General features: G+C 43.8%; 1 protein-coding gene across 10 annotated transcripts in view; it reads right to left on the bottom strand.

Moving 5' to 3' along the window:
- The window catches only part of RNF213 (ring finger protein 213), a 93257-nt gene that overhangs the window by 45841 nt on the left and 27706 nt on the right, over window positions 1-19710 (bottom strand). For 6 of the 10 annotated variants that reach the window (XR_006285635.1, XM_043527638.1, XM_037914625.2 and 3 more), the window contains 17 exons: window positions 17133-17401; window positions 15886-16104; window positions 14341-14539; window positions 12496-12551; window positions 12067-12220; window positions 11204-11362; window positions 10059-10157; window positions 8504-8626; window positions 7497-7683; window positions 6609-6782; window positions 6229-6387; window positions 5300-5889; window positions 4643-4808; window positions 3724-3941; window positions 3013-3153; window positions 2250-2411; window positions 522-1665 (listed from right to left, as the gene is read on the bottom strand). Coding sequence is in view for 9 of the 10 variants with exons in the window: in XM_043527638.1 (XP_043383573.1) it covers window positions 522-1665; window positions 2250-2411; window positions 3013-3153; window positions 3724-3941; window positions 4643-4808; window positions 5300-5889; window positions 6229-6387; window positions 6609-6782; window positions 7497-7683; window positions 8504-8626; window positions 10059-10157; window positions 11204-11362; window positions 12067-12220; window positions 12496-12551; window positions 14341-14539; window positions 15886-16104; window positions 17133-17401 (4219 nt within the window). In the remaining variant the exon portion in view is untranslated. The remainder of the gene's footprint in view (window positions 1-521; window positions 1666-2249; window positions 2412-3012; window positions 3154-3723; window positions 3942-4642; window positions 4809-5299; window positions 5890-6228; window positions 6388-6608; window positions 6783-7496; window positions 7684-8503; window positions 8627-10058; window positions 10158-11203; window positions 11363-12066; window positions 12221-12495; window positions 12552-14340; window positions 14540-15885; window positions 16105-17132; window positions 17402-19710) is intronic. The other 4 variants (XM_043527633.1, XM_043527637.1, XM_043527634.1 and 1 more) reach the window with 3 other exon arrangements.

Below are 19710 nucleotides of genomic sequence, written 5' to 3'. Positions count from 1 at the left end.
TCAGTGACAGACCCACACAGCCTCTCAGCTGTCGTGTTCTGTACCAGGCTCTAAAACTGCACACTCATCCAGATACACACACCACATTTATTTGCCTGACTGCACGTTTTAGTCTCAGCATCTCACAACCACAGCAGACTCTGTGGCCTAGGGCAGAGCTTCTCAAATTTCTTCTTTCTGAGGCCCACCTCAACAGGCTATAAAAACTCCATGGCCCACCTGTGCCAAAACTACTGGTTTTCTGCATATAAAAGCCAGGGCTGGCATTAGAGGGTAGCAAGCAGGGCAATTGCCTGGGCCCCCCCCCCGTGAAGCTAAGCTGTTCAGGCTTCTGTTTCAGCCCTGAGTGGCAGGGCTCAGGGCCCCAGTCTTCAGCCCCATGCGGTGGGGCTTTGGCTTTCTGCCCTAGTCCCCAGCGAGTCTAATGCTGGCGCTGCTTGGCGGCCCCCCTAAAACCTGCTTGCGGCCCCGCAGGGAGACCTGGATCCCTGGTTGAGAACCACTGGCCTAGGGCACCTTACCTACTCCGGCTCTTTTGGAGGACACGATCCCAACGCACATGTTGTCATTGAACACAGAAGCTGCTGACCCTGCTGGCTGCATGACTTTGTAATGGTTCCTAAGGTACATCTGGATGTCCCGTAGTGGCTTCTGGGGGATCATGTGCACTTTGTACTGGCTGAAGACGGAAGGGATGTAGCTGTGCTCTCTCTCACAGTCACACAGGATCACGAGGCAGTAGTTGTCCTGGTGGAGCTGTCTGCATAGGTTCTGGAACAGCTTCTCCAGCCTGTAACTGACATCGTAGCTCAGCTCATCTGCATAGAGCATGGTGTAAATCTTCTTCCCTTTGCAGCCCGGCGTGAGGCACCGCCGCAGGAAGAGCCCCACTTGCTCAAAGTCAGTCTCTGGGGTGCACAAGAGCACCTCAGCGTAAGTGGGCAGGGCTTGGCATGGACTATGCATGTAGATGGCCAGTGCTGAAGTCAGCACATCGGAGCGAGGGCAGATGACGAGGTTGGGCCTGCCAACGTGCAGGCCTCGTGGGAGAACTCGAGTGACACTTTCCTTCTCCAAATCAGCCAGACTGGCCAGACAACTGCCGAGAGTATTAATATCCCAACAGCCCGGAAGGAACGAGCTCATGTCCGCTATGTACAAGCCCCAGACCTGCTGCAGCTGTTCAGTCAGGTCTCTCTCACTGCACAGCAGCTCCCGCAGATCAGAAATATTCTTCCTTGATCTTTCAGACACCACGTGCTTGGAGGCCATACGCACATCCTGTCTGGTGCAGTTATGTTTTATGAATGAGAGCATCATTAAGGCATTCTCGCTGGGCTGCCGCGTTCCAAGTTGTCTGCATAGGTAAACCAACTGCTCAGAGGTGTAGTAATTCAGGTAAAAATACTGAGATCGCTTCTCAGACATGAAGCATTTCCATTTCTCTAGGAACTTCTCCATCTCCCTGCAGAGGTCCAGGAGCATCGCCATCATGTCTCCTTTTCCAAAAAGCTGTCCGACGAGTTTCAGACAGAAGTCCATGCTAATGCACACCTCACTTGTGGGTGAGCAGTACACGCTGGCAATCCAAGATCGGAAGAGCATGTTCCCAGCTGAATAAAGGTCTATAAAGGACAGTGCAAGTCTCTGGACATTAGAAAACACCTGTGTGGGGGACAACAAAGAACAGTGAGAAACCGATTTTACAGGGACTGTTGAGGCTAAGGTGTTTCTTCCCAGCTGTGAATCAACATGGCTATCTTTAATTAAAAGGGAAAGGGACAGAATTTGGGAGCTAGTGAAAGGTGCCTAGATTGACAGTCCTGGAGACTGAAGGCCCTAATGGGGCTCACAGCTGTCCTGCAGGGATTACCGGAATTCAGTCTCCATGGCCCCAGTCAAACCTTGACCACTCTGCTGGAACAGCCAACAAGGGGATCAGGTGTTACGTGGACAGCTATCTGCTACAGGTTGGAATGAGACCTGCCAACTCACTCCACACAGGCTGGAGAACAGGGGATAACTCCTCTGGTTCAAACACCAACCTGGTCCACATTCAAATAGGAGAAATGGAGGAGGAGAAAGGCTTCGTATCCCGTTATCAATCCCTGAAGCAGTCAGTCCCACCTCTGCAACTTTTAATGTTAATTGACTGTTTAAAAACTGACATGGTAAGGTTCCAGTCTAACCTCCAGCCCCAGGAGAGCAGGAAACACCTTGAACATGGAAAGTAGCTATTGAAACCTGACCTCAGAAAATTTCTCCACTTCCATGCCCTGGTCTCCCTTTCCTGACATCAGCATCAGCTTGTTCAGCAGCTCCCGGAGCTCCTCCAAGGAGTATTGTCGCATCTCTTCACTGTCACCATGGCTCTCCGGGAGGCTGAGGAACAGGACAGTGTCCAGAGAAACCTGCCAGTCAATACGAATCATTAGTGCAAACACATTTTATTTTCATCTTCACTGGATTATACAATGCTCATGGACAGCTGTGGAGAGCTTTCCTGTCTTGCCACCTGTAACTAGGAACACAGAGGGCAGTGCTACACCCTAAGAGGGGCTGGACAAGGGGGTGAGAGAGCTACAATTACCTAGGAAACAAAGCATCAGGTGTTAGAGATCAGCAGCTTAGGACAGTAGCAGAAATCTGTCGGCACAGGGTGGACTCGATAGGAAAAGCCTTTAGCCTCCCCACATGATCTGTCTGCTGCTTCTACTGTCAGACAATAACCTTTGCTACATGATGGAATTGAGCTATTGCTGGAAATAGTTTTACCACAATAGGTCTCCCTGAACTGGCACCAAAAACAGTTTAAGTGGCATTGGAGACAAGACAAAACCTCTTTCAATATTGTTCCAGACAGCTGGACTCTTTTTGCAGGATTAGTGCTCTTTGCTAGCTGCTGCACTGTAAAGCTAGCCAGTCAGGATAGATGGACAGACAGACGGATGGGGCAAAAAGGCCTTGAACACTGGGACATTGCACCCTGCAGGCAGGTGAGCGAAGTCTCACCTTCTGGCCCTCTGGCGGTGCTCTGATGATGTATATTCCTTTGCTGTTGATTGTAGTTGCTAGCGATAAAGATGACAGTTCCACGGATCCATGGCTCTCTTTCACTGTTTTTAACCATTCCAGGTGTCGAGCAGAATCACACTACAGGGAGAAGAGGGAAGTAACTCAGATTACTCCAATGCATTACTTCACTTTGTCTGCCAGTTCACACAGTGAGATCATCCTAAACACTGGCATGTCCAACAGAGGTCATGAGTGACAGAGTTGCCAGCAAGGGCGAAGGAGGAGAAGGGAGTTGGTGTCAGTCATGGAATAATCCCCCAGTAACATGCAGGGTGCCACAGCTTTTAAAAGTTGACATCCAGGGACGTACAATGAGCAGACTGCTAAGGGCTCTGACTATATTACACCCCAAAGAATATCAAGTCTTATCAACTGCAGCTCATATGGTAGGTAAGAGCCTGCACTGCTCTAAAGCCTCTTGTTGTAAATAGGTACACGGGGATGAATTAGCATACAGCAGCACCTTAGGCTCAGGATCACTTTGCTTCAGTTAATTAAAATGAGAAACATAACAGGTATTTAAAAGAGCTGTATCTACATCCCCATATACTGCCTGTAGGAATGCCAGCTTGTACGTCAATCTCCCAGCTGTATTATAAAACTGGAGGGTAACAAGATGAACTGCGGGATCAGTACTGCGAGATTTACCAGTTTCTTGGGCAGGTTCTCATCACTTTCCAGGGCTTTCCACAACTTCTTCAAGCACTGCATGAACTCCTCAAACCCCGACTCCCGCTTCAGCTCATACAGCAGGGAGGAGTAGCCTAGCACAGCATCATGGAAACAAGCCACGCGATCCACATCCATGTCATTCTCCCCCGCTGAGATGGAGGCCAGGTCCACAAACACCTTCAGCTCATTGATATCTTAGGGAAATGGACAATGGGGTTCAACGCTATTTTGTTTCATCTCGTTCTGCAACAAGATGCCAGCATGCTTAAGCCACGGAGTCTATAAAATCATCCCCTAGAAGCATCTCAGTGCAGACCTCTCCGCTTTCTGCTGCAAGCTCTCACTCCTGATAGCTTCACTGGGTGATCCTTCCACATTACCCACATCCTTGGTCCTTTCTTTTCTAATAGGAGTAAACTGTGGAGTGGAGCAGAGAAGGAAACAGAACTCTCTACTTATGGGGAGGGAAAGGGTAAGTACTTGGCCTGACGGATAGAGAATTAGCGAGGCCACTCCTATAATTGTTAAATAAAAGCGATGGTCTTTGTTCTCTCAATTAATAAGCAACCTGCACTGAGTGTATCAGCATTGCAATCTCTGATAGCTAGCAGTGGCATCAACCAGCAGGTGTCAGACAGTGTACCAGCATTCGTCAAATCCTTCTAATAGTATCAAAGTGTATTCTATCTTCTGGGGGCCACTGCCCAGAACTTTTCAAACCCACATACATAAGGGAAGCGCCGTATGAGATAGGTCAGTTCTACCTCAGCTTAATATGGTTATCAGATGGGTCAGGACCTCCTCAGATCCCGAGAAGATGGCATCACCCCTCCATCACTTGTGCCTTTTCCTGCCCAATTCCCAAAAGCAAACAGGAGGAGGACATTTATTTTACCTTCCAGAGCCTCTTTGACCCAGTTGATGAAGTCCTTCCTGAGTGCGAGTTCCTCAAGGCACCTACGACGGGGCTCTGTGATCCCCTGCAGCCGTTCCTTAGCACGCATCAGAGCGGAGCTGATGGAGTCCAATTTTTCTTTCTTAAAGGATTCAAAACTGTCCGTCTGCAAAGCATATGGATCAAAAAGAATCCACAATTTAATAATGGTCAATAAAACTTCCTCCTGGTGGGGGAATAAAGGAGGAACCCCTCTCCCACACCTGAAACAGAAGCATCAGATATTAATCAGCATGTGGCAGCTATGGTCTAGCAGATGGAACTCAGGGCTGGGAGTCCACAGACCTGAGTTACTCTGCCACTGAGCCCCTGTGCTACTCTGAGTAAGTCACTTCACCTCTGTGCACCTCACCTACCTGATCTGTAAATGGGATAATAATGCTTAGTCACCTTTGTAAAGTGCTTTGAGATCTATGCAAAGCATATTATTAATTATTATTATTATTTTAAAGGAGACTGCACAGTGCATGGCCTCAGTAAAGCTGTTCGGAGCCAAACATTAAACCTGCCAGACAGAGAAAGACTTACAACGGGGTTCAGATTTACGTCTTCCTAAGCAGTGTCTGAACAGTGGTTGGTTTAAAGTGAAATACTCACAAAATTCAATAACATCTGTAGGATTCTGAAGTCACCGGAGAGGTTTAAGCCCTCTTTGACCTTGGCAATGACCTTAGCAGAGTCGAAAGCTAAGTGCAGTTCATGGTACTGCTGGATTTGCTGAAGCCGTTGTCCTATCCATGCTCTGTTGTCTACTGGATCAAGCTTGCACATGATCTGAAGCTCAGTGCTGATCTGCTCATAATGGCTTGTAAAATCGTTGAATATAGTGTCTACCTCAGCAAACGTGAGCTTTCCGGATTGCAGCTCATTATACAGTCTTTTATATTCATGGTAACAAGGAGAGAATAATTTATCATGAAGATTCAATATAGGAATAATCTGCCCTTCTGACTCCTCATATTCCTCCACCATCATTTGGGCTGCCCTCTCCCAGCAGAGCTGGAAGATGTGACTGTCCTTGTATCTGTGCATCATCTCAGCCACCTTCTTCAACTCTGGGCTCAGGTTGTAATATGTTTCTTGGGTGCCCTCCATGGGAAAGTTCAGCTCTCTCACATCCACAACTTCAGACAGTTCTTTTGTGTCCAGATTTTCGTGATACTTCTCCTCAACTTCAACAATATCCACTTTAAACAAAGAAAGTCAAACATCAGTTTGCAATTTCTTTTACCCTATTCTCATATTCCAGCTCTCTTGACCAGACACTGAATGATTCAGTACCACAAAACATCAACCTCTTAGATCCCTAGACGTATCAATCCCTTAGTAACATGAAGTACACAAAACACTTCTTCTCCTGCTCTTCCTATTGCAAGTTTCTTCACTGACTTTTTTCAGCTTCCTCTCCCTAATTGTTGCTCGTCTCATTCCCCGCTTTTTGTCCAATCCAGTAATTACTGGACAAAATCATCTCTGCTGGAAACCCTCAAAGATCTCACTTCAAAGTGGTCCCCAAAAGAACATACCTTTTATAAATGCCTGCACCTTCCTGCACATGTCCAGAAGGGTTCCTACCCAATTTCTCTCTCTCTTTAGAGAGATTATTTCTTCCCTCCTCCACACTAGAACTTTTTCCAGATCATTCTGCTGCTGCTTTTTCTCTTGGGATGAGAGATGCTTATGCTCTGAAATGAAAATTGTCAATAATCACCAAGAAAACCTCATACTGTGGGGCAGAAAGAGAGTACTCATCTCCTCCAAAAATGATACACTTCAGGAGGTGATGCTGCTGCACATCAGTAATGAAAAACATGGAGCTGGGAGCACCATATAAAAACACCCTCCAGAATTATCAGAGTAGGCCTAGAGCCCATCCCCCTTTAAACACACAGGCATGCACACTTACGTAATTCCCATATGCAAATAAACTGTTTCTGGTGCTTTATAATAAGCTCCAAACGTTTTACTAGGATACTTCCATTCAGAAGGTTTTCAGCAACATTTGTGAACACAGAGCCAGCCACAGCCGTCAACTTCTTAGCAGCATCAGTAAGTTGTTCCAGGATCTTCCCATCTGCTCCTATCAGAGAAACAAAGGATTTAAATCCTGAATCTTTCCTCCTCCTTCCTAGTTCTGGGCTTTTGGAGACAACTATTGCTATATGGAAAAGAAAAACACTTTATGGCTCTTCTTTTCACCATGACCTAACTGTAAAGTCTGTAATCTTGTTGTGTTGCACCAGCACCACCATACTAACGATATACATCATTCATTAGTCACCCACAAATACCCATGATCTAAACTGAGACATCTTGATACATCGTCCACTGACAAACAGCACAATGCAAAAATCCAACCCCCATTCCTAGGATGCCATCCCCGGGGAGAAACAGAAAAGCCCCACTTCAGTACCTGAAGCAACTGTCTTGTCCGTTTCTCATTTACCATAAGGTCTCAAATTTTCATCTCCTCCCCAAATCCACGGTTCGAAAACCGAAACTACAGTAGATTTTCCTTTATCCATAGACCCTGTGATTCCCTCTTACAGTACAAATCCCGGACAAGACTGCACTGGGGTTAACACAGAATACTTCCTGGTTATGCATATAGGGTTTTCCTATGAAATTCAGACAGTTCATTAACTTTTGCTCTCCAACATCCATTCTAACTATTAGGATTTATTATATCAACTCAGTCTCAATCCTCCTTCCATTTGTTACTATGTACCATGGAGAAAAGAGTGGGAACATCTCTTTCACAGTCTTCCAATATAAACTTCACATAAAACTGTACCATTGAAGTTGAAAATATGCTTGATGTCAGACCACACAAGCAGATGATGCAAAACCTCATCAAAGTCATCCATAGGTTCCCCACTCTTGCTGCTTGGCCATGATTTCGTGATAACTGCTGACACAAGCTTGCCAAATTTGTCCAGGTTGTAGGAAGAGACCAGATCAAGCAGATTACCCTCAGACTGCTTAAGACACAAAGGGATGGGGGATGCACAAGGATGTGAGTAAACGGCATTTGTCCGCCTTACACATTCATAAAGGGCTGTGTCATTTAGTAGGGTTCCAGGGCTGGGTGCTGGGTGATATAGATTCATAGATATTAAGGTCAGAAGGGACCATTATGATCATCTAGTCTGACCTCCTGCACAATGCAGGCCACAGAATCTCACCCACCCACTCCTGCGAAAAGCCTCTCATCTATGTCTGAGCTACTGAAGTCCTCAGATCGTGGTTTAAAGACTTCAAGGAGCAGAGAATCCTCCAGCAAGTGACCTGTGCCCCATGCTACAGAGGAAGGGGAAAAACCTCCAGGGCCCCTTCCAATCTGCCCTGGAGGAAAATTCCTTCCCGACCCCAAATATGGCAATCAGCTAAACCCTGAGCATATGGGCAAGATTCACCAGCCAGATACCCAGGAAAGAATTCTCTGTAGTAACTCTGATCCCTGGATGTATGGGATAAAAAGCACCTTCTTTGCTGACTTACATTCCAAGTATGTTGCCTTTCAAGTGGCTGGCACAGTGGATGGCAAAGAGGCTGTGATGGCAAACACCAGTGAAGGTGTTAAAAGTATTTCTTCCTTGGTCCCTTTGCACACACTAACCCCTTACATTCCTGATTTCTTCTCAACATTTTGCTTTTCTAAACGAATTGTTCAAACATCAATTCAATGTATAATTTTATTTAGGTCTCAACCAACACTACTGACAGCTAGCAGGTCATACGTTCAGGAGGTTTTCAGGTGTACCTGTATCTGAGATTCCCACTTGAGAGAACACATATTACCTGGCATGCAGCATTAACTGCTTCCATGGCACAGTTTTCAAAAGATTTGCCAACTGAATGGTCCAGTGTTTCGAATTTGTCGTGGTGATGGCAGTAGGCTGCAATTTGTCGAACTGGTCGTTCCTGTTGGGAAAGAACAGAAAATACTTCTCATTGATTTCATGTTTTAAGAATGTGTCCTCTGAAAACATGAAGAGGGAGGGGAATATTTTGAGGCAATAATAATAAAACCAAAAAAAAAAAAAAACCCAAAAAAACCCACAAGATGAAAAGGTCAATTTTCTATTATTTATTTACTCTGCTCCCAATAGGAGTAAACGCAGCAACCAGCACTGCACTATTTCCTTTTGGCTAGACGTGACAGGTAGTGGAGAGGTGTGGCATGAAGAGAGAGAGAAAGAAATATTTGGCCATTTTCACTATATACTGATATTTAATAATTAAATCTGTTTCCATCCCTCCAAAGCAGGTTTCTGGGTAAGTATCAGTTCCACATACAGGTGCTGAGTTTTAAGCGTTTAGGAGCTTGGGAGAAAAATGCCTTTTTTTTTCCAATGAAGCACCCACAAGATTCACATGCTGACAACACCACTGCTGCACCGTGTAAAAACAGAAATTTAAAAATAAAATTTTTAATTAAACTTGACATTTCTGAAAACTGCAGGAAGGAGCCTCTTAGTGGAAAAGTAGCATTGAGGACCCCAACAGTACAGGAACAAACAAAAAATTAAATCAAGTTTCAGTTTTGTGGGAAGCTTAGCTTACAAGAACAAACAGCTTTTGGTGTTCAGTAGTCACACAAAATGCTGACTGTAAATTCTCTGGAGTTTTAAAATTAATATTAAAGCCAGGAACCAGCTCATCCTAGCCCACACAGAGTCACGCAAGTTGGTCAACAGGTGGGCTGGAAATGTCCCTTGTAATTACAACTTATTTTTAAACTACTACTAACAGAAATATTTCTAACCATGAACTCTCAGAACGCCATGACGAGTATAAGAAAACTGCAGCCATCACTTCCTGCCTAGCGTAGTGATCTTACTGGTTTAGATAGTAAATTTTTCAGACCAGGGACTGTCTCTTCCTCCCGGTATGGCTCTTTACAGTGTCTAGCACAACAGGGCTCCTATGTGCTACCATTACACAAATAAAATAATAAACAACAACAACAACAATAATAATGGTAGATACAAAAATATTTTACACCTCATTTTGACAGAACTAAATAAAATATTTAGCCTGTCCAAATTTTCCAGTTTTCTTTGAACCACCAGCTACTAGCCACTGCTAGAGATGAGACAGCAGAAATACAGGAGAGATCAGGACGACACCATAGCAAAAGTTTATGCCCAGTTTCATAGACCCTTTAGAAATGTTGTTTATAACAGAAGTGGTTATAGTCATACGAACAAGCCAATGCAAAGAGCCGAATGTTTTAAGTCCATTTAGGTTCTAGTAGCAATATGCAAGGGTTGGTTCAATAGGTTCTAGCTATTATCCCTTGAGCTTTAGAGACACGCATGTGTAATGAATGAAATCTCCAGTTTCTTGGTACCTGTTTAATTCTCCCTTCCAGAACTGAAAGTAAAGTTTTCTTCCACTCCTCAGTGAAGCATTCATCAGGAAAGCTTATCCTCACAAACTGGTTCCATACCTAAAAAATAAAAATGAACACAGAGTGCAATCAAAACTAAAAGCAATCCGGGAAAGAAATCAGAGTGATTAGAAAAGGTCACTCATCTTCTATACCAGTAATGTCCAACCTGTGGCCCTCCAAGGCAACTCTTAAGGAAGTTTTATTTGATTATGAATTGAGTCTATGCTCCCTCAGCTGCATCCTACCATTTTTAAACGTAAGAGTCTGAGTCAGTCTCATCACAGCACGGAGGAGGCAGGGGACCCTACTTCTCCTGAAACAGCTCTGGTGGGAGCCAGGCATGTTCTGAACAGCTGCTGTCCCTTCCCTACTGTAGCTGAAGCTGACTGTTGTCAAGGGCAAAAAATCAGGGGGCTGTAACTTGTTGCTCTGTTGTTTGTTCACCTGAAAGGCTGTGGGATGCCCCAAGAGAGCAAGATAGGAGCTTGAATAGTTTTGAAAGAGGCTAGAGAGCACCCAGCATGGCTGCCCTCTCCCACAGAGCCACTCAGGACAGCCCAGTAGAGGGGAAGAAGAGAAACCAAAGCAGCACCCAGTTACAACTTCCCAATTCTCTGCCACAGCTCTGGTTAGGGAAGCGTGGGGAGCTGCTCTAACCTGTGCCAGCGGACAAGCGTTCCCTAGACACCATAAGCCACCTGAGAATAGCCAGAGCACAACACAGTCTAGCTTCTCCTTCTCCCTGCCTCAGACACGCCTCTTCTGAGGAGAGGCAGGAAGCAGATCAAACTGGCTCTGTGACCAGAGAATTCCCTCATGCCAGAGGGATTCCCATCTGGGCTAACTGTGGGTAGCTTTTGCTTCCTGGAGCAGCACTGAGTGCACCAAGGAGAGAATCTGGCCCCAAGTACTGATTGGTGCCCCTTGACATTTCTGAAAGCATACCTTCAGCCCTCAGGCTGAAAAGTTTGGATGCCACTGCTCTATACCCTCTCAATGATGCACCAGTCGCACCCACCAAAAAGTTGGTGTAACTAACCAACGTAACCCAATGTGTCGTCTAGGGAGGGATGTACCAAAGTGCTACATTCAAGAACACAAACCGTAAGTTCATCAGGAAACCTGAATGTCACAAATGAATCGGTATGTCCTTGCAGTAAGTACTGCTTTAACACCTCCCGAAACCAGCTTTTGGTGGCTGACAGAGCTCTTTGGAGCACTTCTACCACTGGAATCTTCTGCATGGTTTCGTCTCTTGAACCCTGTTATACAGGAAAGAAAAAACAACTATTCTAAGCAGCAGAGCAATATACCTCTGGTTTAAACATAATGCATTATAGGTCTAAAACATAACACTTTAAAGCACCACCCAAGCAACAAAACCCTGTTGCTTGTGGAGTACAAGAGAGAGGAGGATTGGAAGATCCATGTTCGAGAGTGCTCACTGGTCTCCTTCCTTGGTCTGACGGAACTTAGGTGACAGCATGGGATGGGGAGAAAAAGTGAAAAAGAAATCACACTATGAGACTACCTCTGCAATGTCCTTAACTAGACTGGGAGAATGAAACCAAGGCTCATAAAGCGACATAAAAATAAATTATATAAACATCTATATAGTGAAGTGATATGGATTACAAGGCAGTTTAGAAAGTGATATTTTAGAGAAAAAAAGCTACAGAAGTATAAAACTAGACCTTAAGTACAGTAGTTTATACTTCAAAAACAAAATTATGCAGATGTATCTCAGAAGAATAGGTACTATTTTAAAAAGGTCAGAAGAATCAAAGTAATTACATGGTTGTATGTCATTCTGGAAAGTAGTTTTATTACAGGTTTTTGGCTTTTTTTTTTTTTAGTAGAGACAATTTACATCAATCAAAATGAGCTCTAGAAAACAATACAAAAATACAGCCACCGTCCCACATCTATTCTAAACAACAAATACTATTATTTATCTAGCACTCACATCCAAAGGTTCTAATCTAGAAATCCTTGAAATGATCTCAGCATTAGTAGCAGGTAACTTGTAATATTTTAACTCTTTTGTTCTCAGGCAAATCATCTGATGAAGTTTTAGGCAGATATGCAAGCAGGATTTCCAAGAGTTCACTTGCAGCATCCTAATTAAGGAGAATAAAGAAATGAAACAAATTTCTCACTGTAGCATTTCTGAAGCACAAGGGCATTTCAAATCCTTTCACGTTATCAAAAGAGAAGGAGAATTTAAAAAAAAAAAAAAAAAAAAAAAAAAAAAAATCAAAAGAACCAGGGGGGTTTATGGACAACTTACGGTTAGGTCAGATAGAACCTCACTTCGCAGGCGAGGCATAGTTCAGTGTCAAAGACAAAAGGGGAATTAGGCTTTAAGAAGAGTGCACTGAAGCCTTTCATTTACCTGTGCTGATTACGATCCAGGACATGCAACAGCGTTTCTAAAAGTTTCTCTATTGTCTGGGAAAGCAAGACACAAAAATTAAACCACAGCATTAGCAATCGTCCTAAAATTGGCCCAGACAACTGTAAACGCAGAAAATATAGAGAAAAGATATAGGTTTAAGGGCTTCATTTTAATCCAAATTATCACGGACACAATACATAACATTAAAAATCCTGGTGGGATTTTCAGTAATCATAGTGCCCAATTTCAGAAACCTTGAAGGGGCCTGGTTTTCAGAACATTCTAAACATCCACCTTCTGCAAACCAGGTCCCTTTAGGTTTTTCATGTTCAGCATACAAAAACTGAGCCACCCAAGATTAATCATCACTTCTGAAAATGTTGGCCCCTGACTTTTGAATTACACCCATAAGGTAAATCCAACAGGAGGAAGAAGTAGATTCAGCAGTTTTCATTAACCTTTTCAAATGTGTGACAATAAACTTCATCTTTTCCTCTGAATTACATAGCAGGGGCAGGAATGCACCCGAGGCAGTATGGGCTAGAGGTTACAGCACTGGACTGGGACTGCCGAGACCTGAGCTCCATTGCTGGTGCTGCCCCTGGCCTGCTGGCTGACCTTGGACAAGTCACTTCGTAGAATAGAATCATAGAAATGTAGGGCTGGGAGGGACCTCAGGAAGTCATCGAGTCCAGCCCCCTGCACTGTGGCAGGACCAAGAACACCTAGACCATCCCTGACAGGGGTCTGTCCAACTTGGTTTTAAAAGCTTCCAATGACGGGGACTCCACAACCCCCCTTGGGAGCCTGTTCCAGAGCTCAATTGCCCTTATAGTTAGCAAGTTTTTCCTAATATCAAACCCAAATCTCCCTTGCTGAAGATTAAGCCCAAAACTACTTGTCCTACCTTCAGTGGACATGGAGAACAATTGAGCACTGTCCTCTTTATAACAGCCCTTGACATATTGGAAGACTATTATCAAGTTGTTCCTCAGGATTCTTTTCTCAAGGCTAAACATGCTCAGTTTTTAAAATTTTCCTCAAAAGTCAGGTTTTTAGAAGCTTTTATCATTTCCCCCTCTCCGTGCCTCAGTTTCCCCACCTGCAAAGCATTCTGAGAACTACAAAATGAAAAGTTGTACATAGGTACTATCCCTAACTTCAGTGGTTTCTGCAACAATCATTTTAAAAAATCATGCAAATTAATATTCACAAATTGCAGCCATATTCTCAGGCATTTTGCAACTCCAGAGAAGGTCCAGATTATTACGATTTCTGCCAAGGCTAAATAGATTTGCATAAACACTGCATCATTTACATCTGTAAATGTAAGTTTTCTACACTAGCTTATCCACTGTCCTGTTTTATATGAATACAGATCTACTGTAATCAGTACTGACATGGAATAAAAATAAATAAAAACCACACACCAAAAGGTGGCATGTCAAATGCAAAAATTACCAATCTTAGAGTGAGCAACATATATCCATTTGAACTACAGATCAACATTTTTCAGACAGATGCAGAATAATATATCAAAAATTGATTTGTTCCACACTCTAGCTAGATTCTCAGTACCCAATTCAAATCATAAGGCCTGGAGGGGAAATTCAATACTTTAAGAAAATAATCTTCTCCAACCCTTTTATGTCCCAGTCCATATAAGCCAGAAATGACTCCCAATAAAGCAGTTGGGGCAGATTTTCAAAGATATTTAGGTGCCAAAAGTTGAAAATAGCTGCCTAGTGAGATTTTCAAAAGCTCCTAAACAGATTAGGCACCCAACTCTTACTGATACCATTGACTTTACCATTACTTGGTTAAAATAGTCAGAAGACAAACCTCCGAACTGCGCAATGTAATCTTGGTGTTCTGCAACCTGTGATAAATTCCTAGAAGACAGTCCAACAGCTCAACAGATAATACAGTCAAAAATTCTGCCAAGTCCTCCAGAGGCAGCAAGCTGATCCACGACCTGACCAGTGTTCTGTCTACTTCCATCAAGTGCTTCTTTCCTTTCATCAGCTGCAGTAGGGCCCTGCTGAACAGAAAGAAAAATGGGGGAGGAGGGCTGTGAATTATACAGAAGACTGGGACAGCACACGGAAAACTAACAAAAAGAGACATCTCCTTTGGACTCTGGTGCCATCTGTATTCAAACCTGATGTCAGGGAGAATTAAAAGGACATACTATTCATAAACATACACACACACACACTCTCTCTCTCTCTCTCCAAAAATAGGTGCTTTTATATTTGGGCCAGATTCTGCGCTGGGACCCTGGGAAACTGCTCTAACCTATGGCAGCCTTATTGAATGCTTATGGGCTGCTCCACAGCCCAGAACTGCTGGAGCACAGAACGCTCCAGCCATTCCCTGCTCCCACTCTTGGAACACCCCTATGCTGGGAGCTGAAAAAGGACTGCAGCCCTGGGCTGCATACATCAGTCCCATATTCCTCCCGCACCAAGGAATTCCCTTGGGGGCCCTTCTCACTCCTTTATTGCACTAGAGCAATATAAAGGGCCTGAAGGAGGGAGGGGGAGACAGAATCTGGCTACTAGTGGTTTACATGAAAGACATTTTAAACAGCATTTAACTTTTCACACTAGCAGGGAAAGTCTGCTCAGAGCCTGGATTGACCACTATGGCACCCAATTTAACAGGGATAGTGCCATGTTCATCCCCTTGACAGGATGGAGTGCAGCTCCTCCTGCCCTTCCTTGGAAATTTCACATCAGCAGCACCCTCTTTACACTATTATGCACTGTAAGACACCATGCTTTTGCTCGCAGCACTAAAAAAACCCCAGAAAACACATAATTCCAGCATGCACTGCAGCTACATTCAACATCTTACACGTGTCAAAATGACTCATGCACCGTTTTCTTTCTTTTAAGCCTCTTTATTTAATTAGAGCTCATCAAAAAGTATCTGAAATTGTTAAGAATGTACATTTGTGATGCTTGAGTTAAGCACTAAGAAAGAAATCCTCTGAGAAATTAAGACATCTATCTAATGGGTTATGTTTCGGTCACATGAGATTTAAAGCAACCTTGACAGAAGAACCTAGGAAAAAAAATCGGGATTTCTCCACACATGCACAATTACATATCACAGTCACCAAGCTTACAGCATTCAGTTCAACGCATGCACGCAATGCAGATACTCTGCCTTCTTCTATATTCCCCATATGGTAAGGTGCACTCGTGGACTTTCAGCCTAAAACATTAATAAGAATAAAAGATGTATTCATATACCCCAAACCACTGATGGTGATGTAGTAAATTGTTTAGCTAACTGAGCTAAGCAGCCAAGAGTTTTAAGCAACGGGGACATCATCAGTTATAAAGCACTTCAAAAACTAAGTAACTCTGGAAAACTCACTTTTTATAAGACTCCTCCTGTTTCTTCCTGAACTCAATGAATAGAAGACCTTCCAGTCCTGCCCAGATCTCTTCAGATTTAAGGTGACTATCCACCATCATGCCTTCATCAAAGTCAGAGGAAGAAGTGAAAAAGTGCAGAACAGGAAGGATACACACCCACTGGTCAACTTGCTCATCGATGCATCTCTGGCACAAGCGGCTCAAGTATGGTTTCATGCTAGAATGGATAAGAGATCATCCATGTTAGGAATGGCTAGTAAATGTGTTTGTCACACAGTTTTGGGCACAAAAGTAAAAATCTCAGGGGTGCTGCCTGAGCAAGTACATATTTACAAATGACATTTTATTACAGCAGCTTGCAACCACCTCCTCAGAAGGGGCGTACAAGTGAAGGACTGGAAAGCAGCTGTAACCTTGTCTCTCACTTCACAAAATCTGCTGATGGGACTATAGTTGTGGAAACTGACGCCTCCTGTCCCAATATTACAACTGAAAAACAGAGGCAAGGTTTTACTACACACATCTGTGATCACTATAACTATTTGAAACATCTCATACAGTAAGTGCCAGCTTGAAGGCACTGGGATAGCATGCTCCTTAGATGGAAATGTCTGAAGACAGTGGTTGAGTATACCATTCTGCAGAAGGCAGTTAAGAAGAAATAAATGAGTCTTTCGACTAATCATCAAAGGACTTTCACAGACAACAAATGCTGAGAAATGGGAAGAGGGAGAATACAGCACCCGAGAATGTAATCAAATGGTAAACAAACAAACTTCCATACCATCTTCAGGCCATCTGTAAAACGATTTTAGTCTGTGCCAAATTTCCTCCATTCTGCAACCAAACTCTGGGTGGATTTGGGAGTTGGGCATGCCATTGTGGTTATCAATGCATATAGCCACTCTATCTCAGATCCTCCCTCTCCAACTTCCTCATGCCCCCAAAACATCTTCCACACACAAAAAAGCCCCATGCTGAATGAGAGAATTTATAAAAACTCTGAGGGAATTAGCAAGCTAGTTTATGTTTTTATTAAAAATACCACAGCATGACAGTTCTGCATACCTTGCTGACTGATACACACTTCAGTTCCATCCAATCCAGATAAGAAAAGTGCAAGACAAATATACATAGTTAAAAGCTGCCTCTGCTTAAAAGTATTTTCATAAGTTTAGTCATTCCACACATCCACTAAATGCCACACCCTCACCTTACACACCCCAAAACTAATAAAATACCTACTAAGAAACCACTGAAAACACTGCCTTGTTATGATTCATTTCCTGGAGTAGGATTTCTTGTGGCTTCTGCTCCAAACACAGAAGGCTGCATACTCGACTCAGGTCCTCTTTGTTTGTTGGAAGTTCATAGCATTCACCCAATACAACACTGATCAGCCCTAGCCCCAACCGGCTCTTCACTGTCACATCCTTGGGCGGAGCGTTAGCACTGTTCCGATCAAGAAATGGCTGAGCTACTTTTCTCAAGCAGTCCACCAGTAACTCCTTCACCTAAAACAAAGGGGAAGGGGGTAAAAAGGCACATAATCCAACTGCATTGATCAACTTTTTTTTTTTTTTTTTTCCTAAAAAGGGGTCATCGCTATCTCTTTCCCACTATTCCTCAGATAGCTATCAGAACGGTATCCAATGGTATCAATGATGATTGTCTTATTGCAGGGCAAAGGTTTGTTTATTGCTGCTTATGACGCTAGAAAGGCGAGTTTGGATTTTCATCATGCCTGACCATTGTAGATTGATGACGAAGTGACACGGGTTAGATAAAGCCATCTTCCACACCACCAGAACTGAACCTTCCAGAGTCTGTTGCTCCTAAAGGCACCACATCAAAGTTTCTATGTCTAAGAGCAGAAGAATGGCCATACTAGGTCAGATCAATGGTCCCTCTAGCCCCGTATCCTCTCTTTCAACAGTATCCAGCGCCAGATGCTTCCGAAGGAATGAACAGAACAGGGCAATTATTGAGTGATCCATCCCCTGTTTTCCAGTCCCAGTTCTGGCAGTCAGAAGTTTAGGAACACCCAGACATAGGGCTGCATCCCTAATCATCTTCGCTAATAGTCGTTAATGTACTTATGCTCCATGAACTTATCAAATTCTTTTTTGAACCCAGTTTTTCAGCAGCAGGTTTAAAACAAACAAAAGGAAGTATTTTTTTCACCCAACACCCAATCAACCTGTGGAACTCCTTGTCAGAGGATGTTGTGAAGGCCAAGACTATAACAGGGTTCAAAAAAGAACTAGATAAATTCATAGATGATAGGTCCATCAATGGCTATTAGCCAGGATAGGCAGGGATGGTGTCCTTTGCCTCTGTTTGCCAGAAGCTGGGAATGGGCGACAGGGGATGGATCACTTGATGATTCCCTGTTCTGTTCATTCCCTCTGGGGCACCTGGCACTGGCCACTGTTGGCCAACAGGACACTGGGCTAGATGGAGCTTTGGTCTGACCCAGTGTGGCTGTTCTTATTCCTACTCTGTGTTTAGTATTTTTAACCAATTACTATCAGTGAGAGGACCTTCCTTCTTATCCCATGACTGTTTATTTTGCTTAAGTGCCTTTGGTGTGGGACCTTGTCAAAGACTTCTTGAAGGTCCAAATACACTATAACCACTGGATCACCTGCTTCTGATGTACTTAAAAAAAAACAACACAACACACTTTGCTGTTAGTATTAGGGCAGGTCTACACTACAGCCCTAAGTCAACCTATGTTAGGTTAATTTACAGCCACCACAGTAATTACTGTGGTGGCTGATGTCCACACTACCCTCCTTCGGACAGTCGTGCGCATCCTCACCAACTGAAGGGGGGCAGTCTAGGGCCCTGAGAGCCCTCTGCGCAGCTGCCCACTGGGAGCCCAGCTGTCTCCACCCCCCAGCTCTCACCTACCCGCTCCCAACCGGGAGCAGCTGCCTGGGCTTCTCGGCTCCCTGAGTGGGGAGCTTCTGAGCAGCAGCTTGGCTGGAAGTGGGGAGCTGGGGGCAGCTGGGCTCTGACATGGAGCATAGAGCTGTGAAATAGACAGATCAGCTGTTGGCTGTCTTGTCAACACAGACACTGTGTCACCCTATCTACACCAACATAAGCCCTACACCCCTCATGGAGGTGGAGTTACATCGGTGTAGTAGGGCACTTACATCAGCAAGACAAGGCTGTAGTGTGCACACTGACATAATCAGGTTGATGTAAGCTGCCTTATGTCAAGCTAACTGTGTAATATAGATCAGGCCTTAGTATCTTTTGCTAAAAGAAAAGGAGTACTTGTGGCACCTTAGAGACTAACCAATTTATTTGAGCATGAGCTTTCGTGAGCTACAGCTCACTTCATCGGATGCATCCATTCATGGATGTTGCATCCGATGAAGTGAGCTGTAGCTCACGAAAGCTCATGCTCAAATAAATTGGTTAGTCTCTAAGGTGCCACAAGTACTCCTTTTCTTTTTGCGAATACAGACTAACACGGCCGTTACTCTGAAACCTATCTTTTGCTAGTGCTCTTCAAATTCTTTTTTGGCTGGCTTAATTATATTTTTACACTTGACTTGCGCGAGTTTATACTCCTTTCTATTTTCTGCAGTAAAATTTGACTTCTAATTTTTAAAGGATGCCTTTTTGTCTCTAAGCACCTCTTTCACTTTGTTGCTCAGCCATGGTGGCATTTTTTTTGGTCCTCTTACTGTTTTTTTCATTTGGCGTAGGCATATAGTTTGAGCCTCTATTATGGTATTTTTAAAAAGTTTCCATCCAGCCTGCAGGCATTTCACTCTTGTGACTATTCTTTTTCATTTCCATTTAA

This window comes from Chelonia mydas, chromosome 14 (assembly GCF_015237465.2).
Source record: "Chelonia mydas isolate rCheMyd1 chromosome 14, rCheMyd1.pri.v2, whole genome shotgun sequence".
NCBI classification, from domain to species: domain Eukaryota; kingdom Metazoa; phylum Chordata; order Testudines; family Cheloniidae; genus Chelonia; species Chelonia mydas.
The sequence above is the reverse complement of the archived record's forward strand: the minus strand, read 5'-3'. Positions and strand labels throughout refer to the sequence as shown.